Source organism: Lepisosteus platostomus, chromosome 8, assembly GCF_059453375.1.
Source record: "Lepisosteus platostomus isolate fLepPlt1 chromosome 8, fLepPlt1.hap1, whole genome shotgun sequence".
NCBI classification, from domain to species: domain Eukaryota; kingdom Metazoa; phylum Chordata; class Actinopteri; order Semionotiformes; family Lepisosteidae; genus Lepisosteus; species Lepisosteus platostomus.
In genome coordinates this window covers 33127856-33138911 of record NC_142618.1, presented here as the reverse complement: position 1 = coordinate 33138911, position 11056 = coordinate 33127856, and the positions used below count along the sequence as shown (strand labels likewise).

General features: G+C 42.7%; 1 protein-coding gene across 3 annotated transcripts in view; it reads left to right on the top strand.

Moving 5' to 3' along the window:
* Positions 1–323: 323 nt before the first annotated feature.
* The window catches only part of rhpn1 (rhophilin, Rho GTPase binding protein 1), a 49786-nt gene continuing 39053 nt past the window's right edge, over positions 324–11056 (top strand). For 2 of the 3 annotated variants that reach the window (XR_015940906.1, XM_088643236.1), the window contains exon 1: positions 324–950. Coding sequence is in view for 1 of the 3 variants with exons in the window: in XM_088643236.1 (XP_088499362.1) it covers positions 879–950 (72 nt within the window). In the remaining 2 variants the exon portion in view is untranslated. Of the gene's footprint in view, positions 951–10931; positions 10982–11056 lie in introns of those variants that run through there. The other variant, XM_088643237.1, reaches the window with a different exon arrangement.

Here is an 11056-nt window from a genome sequence, read left to right as displayed (position 1 = left end):
GTTATCCAAATCTTCACAAAAGCGAGGCTTGGTTACAGAGGCATGATTACGTCACCCCCTTGTCCTGATGGGTGGTCTTCGTGGATCGTAATTTCCATGAAAACTACGCCCCCAACCTCTAATGCCTACGTGTTGCTAAGGGCAACAAACATTCCACAGTACAGAGCCGAAAGCGGTCTCCGCCCCTTTGGTATTTCATTGGATAAAACCGCTTGTCAGTTCAGGGCTCTGTGGTTTTCTTTTGTTCAAACCCGCGGCAGTTATACGAGTCTGAGCTTTGATTGGTTTTCCGACACCTTTATCCCCTCCCTCACCCCTAGCAGCAAGCGGTGCTCGTGGTGTGAAAGTCAGCTGCGCGAGTGCAGCACAGAAGATCTGGAGAGCAGGCAGATGCAGTGGGTGAGCTTGACCCTGTTGCTCCATATTGTTCCGGGATAAAATTTCCACTTTTTTCTGAAACTTTTTTTTTTAACCAGCAATTCGCGGAGACTGGAGGTCAAACGCAGCACTGCAAGGAAAAGGAGCACTTAACTTGAAACTGGAAAGCCGCCTTGATATGCTACCAGCATACATCGCACTGCTTGTGGTTCTACAGTAAAATACTAAAATCCAGAAGAAAAAAGGCCTGGGAAAAGAAGCTGCTTTAAAATCAGCATGCTGCTTAGGATATCGCAGCACGTCCTTTTACACCCTCAGCGTTTCGGGTCCTGGTGTAATGTAGATTAGTTCTGGGGCTACAGAGACTGTGGTGTCCGTTAATATTACTACTGTATTAGTATTTTTGTCATAATACACCTGCTTGTCTGCGACCTGAAGGGATCGGTTTGGCAAATCAGCGGCGATGCTGTGATCGCTGCCGGCGCGTTGGTGTGGCGGGGATGTCTGGAGGCTCGGACGAGGATCTTTGCCCGCAAGCAGAGGAGGTCAGCCCAACCGGGAGCATCCGGAAGGTAAGGGGTTAACAACCGCAACATCAGCAGCTGCAGTAGCGGGTTGAGGACACCCTGCTCCACTCACTTAGACGCGTATCAGGTGAGATAAAACATGCATCAGTATGGAGATCGGGCGTGTGCACTATTAGGGGGGGAGTTGTTTGTAATCTGATAAACGAATTTAAAAGGAATAAAATAAACCCAGTTGCCTCAAATAAGGAGTTAAACAGCTGTACAGTGTTAGCTGGCGCGATGGCATTCACTGTCCAGGATCTCTGGTGTGTTTTAAATCCAATATATTTGTACTAGGCGACAATATTTGCATAATCTAATGGCAGTGTGACAATGTCATCAGTCTCCTGAGAAACTGTTTGGATTCCTTTTAGTGTCCACGTGATAGTTACATAGGTCCCTGTCTGATTTGTACAATACAGTCTTAAGTATATCATCCCGAAAAATAGCGAAGAAAAACTTCTTATTCATGTATGATTTCATGGTAGAATCGCCACAATGAAGTGAGTTTGACCGATGAATTAAGATGTTTCCTGAATGTCGTTTGATAAAAATCTAAGATCGTATACCCGATCAGACAGACAGCTATAGATCATTGAATACCACCTAGGAAACAGACGTTTAATGCATTCTTACTGTTTTACAGCGTTTAAGGTTTTCAAGGGTCAGGGTTTAAGAATAATTCATCACTTGCAATGTCTTTTTGTAAAACAAAACGACGAAAACCATGGTTTGCTTCAGGCAGATGCAAACCAAGAGGAACAACAGGTGTTAGGCTGTAGCGCTGAAATGATTGTTCGCGTTTACTCATCAAACTAAATAGGCTTTTCGTGATCCAAAATCAGTTTCTCTTGGGCTACATTAAGTAACACAGTATCATACTACTGACAATGGACTATTTTACACTTTATCTTTGTGCTTTAAAGCATTTACCTCCTGCAGAGACGGGAATAGAATTAGTTAATGCAGTACTCGCAGGTAGGCAGTTTGTAGAGTAGTATTTTTGCTTTATGGCGCTTCTTGTGTATTGATTTTCACATGTAGGTTTACATATGATAGTTGTGATTGCGTCGTTAAACTTCAGTGCTCCGCGGTGTGACTGTAGTCACTGTATGAGGTCAGCGGTTCGCTGACGAATTCATAAACAAATCTGCTTTAGAACGCTGACCTGTTCCCTACCTTGACATTTGCTTACATATTGTTTTAAATACTGTGTTTAAGACGACCGGAGCCAGGGCTGAGTGCGGCGGACCCGTTTTCTGTGTGCGTCTGGTAATCTGTGGCTGGACTGTGTCCAGTTCCGTAATCCGCCCAGGCACAGACGGGATTAGCGGTCGTATGGTCATAAAACAAACAATAACAGGGCTGACACAAAGAGCACCAGAAAATGAGCACACTTATCCAGAACAGTTTGTAATGCCTTTCATATCATACAGTCTTGTTCTGTTCCTTCTGTTGAACCTGCATCTGCCTATTCTCCTATATAAGGTAATTTACTGTTGATAGGATGTGTCAAAATGTAACCAATTGCTATACACCTGGGGGAGAAGAGGTAGTGATTGATGACACTGGGGCAGAGAAGAACAGATAATAAAAACACCGTCTCCTAGGCTTCGAGGACTGGGAGGATCTGAAGGGAGTGAACAGTTCAATGATGTAGTCAGGAGCCAAACCATTCAAGCCCTTTTAAAGGAGAGCTGTAGTATTGTGAAAACTATTCTAAAATCCAGTGGGAACCAGAGCCCAGAAGCTAAAACAGATTACATAAACTCTTGCCTTTAGATAAGGTCTGAACGGATGTGTTTTCAACATGGTTCAGCTTGTTAAGGTCCAGCAGCACAAATCGGAACCAGAGACAGCAGTTATTGGTGATTATTAACAACCCTAACAAGAGCTGTTTTGGGGCTATGAGTCAATATGAAACCCATTTGAAATGACTTTAAGATGAGTGTTATCTATTTGATTTAAAATATAATGAAAGATGGTGTCATGAACACGGACTGAGATCCGTGTCAGGTCTTGTAGTAGACACTATGCGATGCGGTAAGAGCTGAAGAAAACAGGAGGTGTGGTAAAAGGAAACACACAGGGGTTTAATAGTGCACAAAATAATAGTGACAATCCGTGAGACAGTGAATGTGGGGGGACAAAGAATGGCATCCAAATCCAAACGGGTCAAAAAGCAGGTCAGGGCACAGTCTGAGAGTCCATCAGCGAGTAATCCATCCTGGGACGCGACAAGGTTAAAATCCCCGGGAAGGGGGAAAACACAGACAGACAAAACATGAAGGTCCAAGGGTGACGTGGCGAGATCCTACAGACCCTGGCTCGGGAAGCGGGAGGGGTCGGGGATGAGGCCTATGCCCTCAGGAGACGGACGTAGGGTTTCCTGGTGCCAGGCGGGCCTCGCGACATCCTTACCCTAATGATGAGCCCTTAGGACTGGAGGAGCTGATCTTAAAATAATACATCTAAGAAGGTACACCTGGAGAGCTTAATCACAAGGACAATAACGGGAGTAGTGGAGCGCCTTCTAGGGAGGGATGTCAGGTGTGACAGATGGGCTCCCTTCTTTGATTGGTTTCCTAAAAAAACAAACCTAGTGGCAGTCAGTGTCTTAACATAGCATTGGTATTGTGTTCTTCCCTGTTCAAGTTGACTCCCATGCAATTCCTGGAGCGAAGTTGGTTGTTGCACCAAAGGGAATGACTAAAAAATGAGATGACTTGAATTGTTAAGGGAGCAAACAGATCTAAACAACCACCTAGGGTGGAACTCTAAAGTGTGGTGGATTCCCAGAGACTTTCTCCAGGCCACTTTCAGGAGAACTTAAAATTTACTGGGAAAGCAAATCTGAATGAATCAAACTGATGTTTCAAAATATGGTCATACACTTTGTCTTGTAGGCAGATGATTTGAAATGCCCAGTTCAAGGATGTGCTGGCAACACCACAGGTAATGACAAGGTCCAGTGTGTGACTTCTTGTCATGAGTAGGTTTATTATGTTGGGTAAAGGCAAAAGCGAGGGATCTTCTGGAAAATAATATGCAGATTGCGAAGGAAACAGAGTATGAGGCCATTTGAATCAGGTGGGCTTTGTTATCAATTGCATTCGAGTTGACTGTTTCTCAGTACACAATTTAATACATAACAGATCAGCACATGTGTGCAATGTGTCATATCCACCAATTGGTGCCTCACATGCCAGGAGCATGTCATGCCAAATCAACGTACATCTACCAGACCTGCAACATTTCTCTAAACAGGGGTGTCCTGGGTCAGGAAGCAGATTTCAGATGAAAGGTGCAATTTTGATGATGCCAAGTTAGAGCTGAACAAGAAGATTGGCACATGTGTGCAATGCATTATATTAATCAAACCTTCTCTAGATTCCAAAGAAAAATTCCTGGAAAATCAACGACCTTGTCCTGAAGAGCCTATTAGGAGGCACAAGAACTTTCTCTTTTGGACTCTTAGTGTTATACACCTCTCGACAGGCACTTTGAATGTTATAAAAGAATCTGATAATGATTAGTTTCACTGCATATCAAAGAGTTTTCTTCCTGCACTGCATGCACTGATTTGCTGGAGGGCAATACACTTTTAATTAGTACATGTAGAGAGAGGGATTTTTTTGGTCATTGCTAAGCAGTCCCTTTCATATTTTTCAATCTAATAACCAAATTTTGTCTTCACCACTGTGTCCAATTAAGCACAAAGATGTCTGGAAAAAGAGTCCTACAGTTTGGTGAATTGTAAGTAATGAGGTTAGCATTTATAAGACAATTAGTCTTTGTGTCTTTGTAGCGAAGCCCCACTGTGTTGGCTTTCTAAGATGACACAACAGCCTCTTTCTTTTTATGTTCAGATTTGTCTTCCCCCTAAATTTCACAAATACTACTTTTGTTTCCAGTGTAAAAACTGGCCTTTGTCTCCGAGTTCCCCTGATTATTTCAAAATCATTCACCTCACATTCACGGTGCTCAGATTCATTATCGCTCATTAGCCATGGGCTGCAAAATGCAGTTGTTTTGTGTTTCATTAAGTGGGATTGAGCTGTTTCCCTGATTGTGAATGTGGCATGTCTAGAGTCCAGAAAAAAACAGCCTTTCATTTGGAAATGTTGATCACCACATTGTTTTTATGTACTGAGATTCAAAATATGAATTTCACTATTTTTACATGTACTGCATGTTTTTAGAATAGTATTAAAGTACCATTCAGCAGAGGATGCCTGCAGGAGCAGCTGATTTTAAATTGAAGTCACCAGAATCACTTCATATGAACACAAGAGGAGGCTAATTAGCTTGTTGTGTGATTTGGAAGGCAATTGGCTACACCAGAGCTCATTTGCAGTTGATGTTACTAAGAGACATACATGTATTTCTATGTAGCCAGTTTTCCTAGGTTTTCCTAGGTTTTCATTTGTAATTACATTCCAGAATGAACATTTTTTCTCACTTAGAAGTTGTGTGTTACAAGGTTAAAGGTTAAATAAATTCTGCTTTTGTGTGTCTTGGTTTCAGGCTATAAGGCCACAAAATGTGTTACTTTGGGAAGGGCATAGAGATTTTCTATAGGCACAGTATATGGATATTGATTAAGTGTTTTGGGGTTGTTTTGAGGACTTGATCATCTATGACTGCCAATGCTACACTCAAGTGACTGTGACTGATGCAGAAGCACTGATTCCCCTCATTAGGGAGAGAGTTGACTGGAATTTTATGAGACACCTTGGTTACACAGGTGTGATGAACTGGTAATGTGTTGGTTGAAACATCTTGTCTCTTTTTTTTCCTAAAACATAAGCTTCTCATCCACTCATTTCTAGTGTGTGGTTTTCCACTGCTATTTTTTTTAACCACAGTAATCTTTTTCTTTTTGCTAAGATGATAAGCTGCAGTGTGACTGTAGATTTCAAATGTGCTTGTCACAACTTTGTGAAGTGGTGTAGAATAGATGTCATGGAAATATGAACTGTGAAACTGCTGTTGTATCTTGAAACTGAAACTCATCTTCAGTCCAGCGTTAAGCCTGTGGACACTGGGCTGGTGAAGGGGGAGTTCAGTGGCCTGCTACTCACAAGTAAAGTAGTAAAGTATTTTTATTCATATGACTCGGGACAATAACCATAAGCTTTCTGCAGTCTGTCTGTACGCACAGACTGGTGTGAGGGTGTGAATCAGTTTGATTTAGAATTGTTTCATTTTAGAGTTCAGAGGAAAGCCACACCAATGGTTAAAAGTATTGTGAAATCATGGGGTGAATGTACATATACAGAATGTGGGTGATTTGAGCCATTTCCAAAATTCATTTGTAAAAGGAGTAATTTCTTTCTGCAAAGCACCAAATTTCTTTATTCAAAAAGGGGTGAGGAATGGAGGTTAGTCATGTTGTTTACTTGTTCTGTACCCACTACCAAATTTATCATCTGTCAGAGTAATTTAGAGATTATCCAGAGGCAGTACACTAATGTGTAATTCACATTTATCCCAAGAACACAATGGCCAAGTAATACCATCTTATGTGCAAATAGCTCACACAAAGTACAGTAATGAAGCAGTAGTTTGTCTGCAGATAATTTTTCCCTTCATAATTTGCCCATTATTTTTGTTGGTGCTGTTGCACAGAGCCCTGTTCATCTAATCCTACTCTGCCCACTGCTGTTTACTAGCTGATAATGACTGGTGGTGGGTAAGGTGGGATTAGGTGATCAGGGCTCTTACAGGCAATCGCTGTACAGTTTGTATGTGTAACATGGTATGGTCTGCTGGCACAGAAAATGCCAGTCACATGGTCTAGGCTCAAACCCACAATCAAAGAGCTCAGCCTGTGCCTGGGCGAGTGCTTTTACCAGTCAAGCCACACAGGAGAGCCTTGGTAGAGCAGTGTTTGATCTTGATTGCTGTGAGATGCAAACAGTCTCTTCTGCACAGGAGGCTTTCAGAAAATGTCACCAGCAGCCTCTCGCTGCTTCACTTCCAGGCCCTGAGAGTTTCTGGTCTCCTTCTTCACTGACGGTCTTCAGCCACCTGCTTGCATCCATCCAAACAGAGGAAATCAGTACACAATTGCAACTCCCGTGACAGAAATTAGAACCTTTGATTCTGGCTGCAGTTTATCTCTTTTGTGCTCAGTTTTTTTCTCTCCATTTTATTATTTTTGTCCCAGGTTCTGTATGTTTGGGAGGTGTTGTAGTTGTAGACCTTCTGTTCTAAAGCCATAGCTGAGCTTTGCTTAGTCTCAGTGTACCCCACTTTGGAAAAACTGTTAAAATATGATTTAACAGTGAAGGGGCATTGTGGTAGTAACCAAGATTTAACATGATGGATATTAGATCATAAGGGATTTCTACAGGAAAGTGTACATTACCTAACATCATACTCTGGAAGGCAACTTGAATTTTGGGTCCACATTTAGTTTTCTGACTTATATAGTCAGTGTTTTAAAATTGGATTTAACAAATGTATGTTGGGTTATATGCAGTATGGGGGCACAGAGGTTAGCATCGCTGCTTTGCAGAGCCAGGGCCCTGGGCTCAAATTCCTGGGCTGCTGTCTACGTGGAGTTTGTATGTTCTCCACATGTTTGTGTGGTTTTCCTCTGGGTGCTCCAGTTTTCTTCCCACAGTTCAAAGATATGCTTTAGGTTAATTGGCATCTGAAAAATTATCCCAGGGGTCTTGCTGTAGGAGTGTGTGTGTGTGTCTGTGTTTGCCCAGTGATGGTCTGGTGTCCCATCCAGGGTGTATCCCACCTTGCGCATGTTGCTTGCTGGGATAGGCTTCAGCTCCCCAGCGATCCCATATTGGAAGAGGCAGCTGGAATATGGATGGATGGAATTCTATTTTACACAGGTGATTTTTGACAGTGTCTTTAGTGTTTGTTCCTACAGTAAGTGAGGGATGTGCTCTCTCTCTCTGGACTGCCACGGAAACACACTGGGTGTGGCAGGTGAGAAGCAGAGACGATCAGCAGGCAGCGGCGGGGGTCTTTGTGACAACACAACCCGAACTGAAGGAGTTCCCGCTCGCATGATTGGGCGTGCAGTCCTTCTTGTGTTTCCTAGCGACTTGTTCCCGAAATCCAGTTTTCTGCTCAGAGGGGGCAGTGGTTGGATGATAACTCCCCTACCCCCTCAGAGAGGTTTTTGACTTGTGTCAGACACAGACACAGGAGAGGACAGGCATCTGAATGTTTGTTGCTATTTTAAGTTTCCTACAGCCCTGGCACACAACTCCTCTCTTTGGCCTAGTTCACAGATGCTCTTCGCAGTTAATTGTCACCAGTCTGAACTGAGTAAATACAGACCTGCTGGAAATCCTCCTTCTTTGTGTGATAATCCTTAGGTAGTGATGTAAACGCTACTTGGATTTACTGTTTTCAGGTGGGAGTGACTCTGATTTCTGTTGAGCAATGGATTCTGGCACTCTTTGCAGTGCAGTATTTTCACAAAGGAAATCCTGTTTGAACTTTTACCTTTTAAAAGTTTATTTGAACAGTGGTTACGTGGGTCACTGTGATAATCACTCAGAGTTTATTTAACTTCACTTTATTCCCAGGCTTGTTGCTGAACTGTTGACAATATGGCATATTGCATTTTTGTGCAGTTTTACATAGTTTTAAAATATTAGGTGTAGCTGAATTTACTTATAAACAATTTACAGTACCCTTCATTGAAAGTAACTAGATGTGATTAATATTAATACCTTGTCAAACCCTTTTGTTGAATCTCAGAACATGTTTCATAGCATACCAGTTAATTGACTCAACAAAATAATTTTGCGTCTTAGTTTGTGGAACCTCTTTGCATTTACAAGGAAATTTACATTTCCTTAAGCTTGATTTCCTAATTCCTTCTGATTTGTTTAATGGAATTCACTGCCCTTTTCAGAATTTTACCTAAAAGATTAAGTTTTCAAATCTCTGTGCTTGTCATGCATAGTGTTGATATCCTGGGACATCCCCTTCAGTCTCTGCTGGTTGTGAATGAATTAAAGTTGCTGTATGAAATTTGGCAATAATAATACACTGTAGATATCTACAAACCAACACATGATCTTTTACGGTCTTTTTATGACAGTGTTTTGGATGCATTGTGGACCTCTGTGTACCAGACTTTTTTTTAAGATCACTTTATTGGCCTTATACTTCTTGTATTAGGAATTTGTCTTTTCGCATACCCAAACTTGCTCTCCATGAGACACACAGACAGGGAGAGAAGCTTGGGGTCAGAGCACAGGGTCAGCCATTTATACGGCACCCCCTGGAGCAGTTGGGGTTAAGGGCCTTGCTCAAGATTCCTCTGCTGGCCGTTGGATACGAACCGGCAACCTTCCAGCCACAGCCTCAGATCCTTAGCCACAGAGCCACCGAGACCAATATCCAAACAGAGTGAATTAACATTATTGTGCCATTAAACCAAGGTCCTGTCTACTTGGTCATTAAAGATCCTGTGGCTCCTTTCATGAGTAGAAGCATTAACTAACTTAATTAGTTCATACAGTCAGGCCTTCCTCAAGTTCCATTTTAATTTATTTTCTCTCTGCTCTGCCTGATCTGCTGTGTAGAGGAGCTGCTGGTGCAAAATGGCTTTCGAGCATCACCCAAGTAGGTGCTGCACTTCAGGGATGGATGTTGTTGGTTCCCTCAATATGTGAAGAAGTTTGAGATTATAAGTGCTATATAAATGCAAAGAATTAGTATGGTTTTATGAACATCAAATGGAAAATGTATAAGTTGGTTATGTCTTTGTCTCTCGGAAGAGTTCATCTTGGTATCTGATACACACATTACTAGAATGAGTCAAGTTATATATATATATTTAAGAGTGGCATTATATTTTGCACTGCTGCCTCTGATCTTTTGGGTCCTGGGTTTGATTCTGTACTAGGGCACCTTCTGTGTGGAGTCTGAGTGTTCCCTGTGTCTGTCTCCTTCCTCAGTCCAAAGACATGCTGCTCATGGTAATTGGCTTCTCTTAATTGCCCCCTATTTGGATGTTTGAGTCCTGCCCCCTTGTTCCTCACTGCAGAGGAACACGATCTGAATCAGCACTTTACAGAAGTCTTGCATGTACTGTAAATGTCAGTGAAAAGGTACAGTACAAATATTCAACGTAGTATTTGCTTTGCTTTTTTATGTCCAACTTGTGGTTTTATGCAGTACAGGGATGTCCTACAATTTAAATCCAAATGGTATTTTTGTTTACTTTAAACTCAGTCATCAGGCTATAATGTTTTTTAGATACCTGAATTTTTCTGTACTTTATCATTGTACATTTATATCATGTCTTTATCCAAAGGAGTTTACATTTGTGCCCGTTCACACAGCTGGGCAGTTTAGCGGAGGAGTCGGAGTGACGTTTGTCACTCAAGGTACTGCAGTGCCCAACCCAGGATTCGAACCCACAACCTTCCAATTCTGAGGCCAGAGCCCTAACTGCTGCTGCCCTAGCTGGAGCACTGTCCCTGCAGGCAATTCTGTCCACACTCCTCCGACTTGAACACTTGTGGGAACCCTCATTCCCCGACTCGCCTGAAGCTTGGCAGAGGAGAGCTGGAGCTGAGTGGAGATGCAGGCTGTTTTACACAAAGATGAAGGGCCCAGGCTAGCTAAGGCCCTCCCTGCCAGGTTTTTCATTAGATTCACTGATTTTATTTTTAAAAACCTGCCAATTGCTAATCAGCCTGGCTTGGAGAATAAGGGCTGTTCATGCCATCCTCCGAGAGGCGTTATGGCGCTTTCTGCCAGCCACAGGCTTCGCAGTGGGTTCAGGAGACAAGGGCGGCAAGATTGCTCAGCCAGCAGCCCCGCGAGCTCGGAGACACTGTGGCTGTGGCTGTGGCTGTTCTGCGGGAAGATGGGAAGGTTTGGGCTAAATCAAGGCCGCTCCGCCCCAGAGGCTGATCGTGTTCAGGAGACAACTGACAAAAGCTGATAAAGTCAAGGTCAACAATCACATGAGTTCCGAAAAGTCTTTTTTTCTGAGGGAGTCAGCTGTCCAGCTTCTGTAATAAAGAAAGCCAGCATTCAAGGTGTGTTTTTTTCCTGTTTGTCCTTCCATCCAATTTCTAACCACTTGGACAGGACTACCTCCTGGACAAGACGCC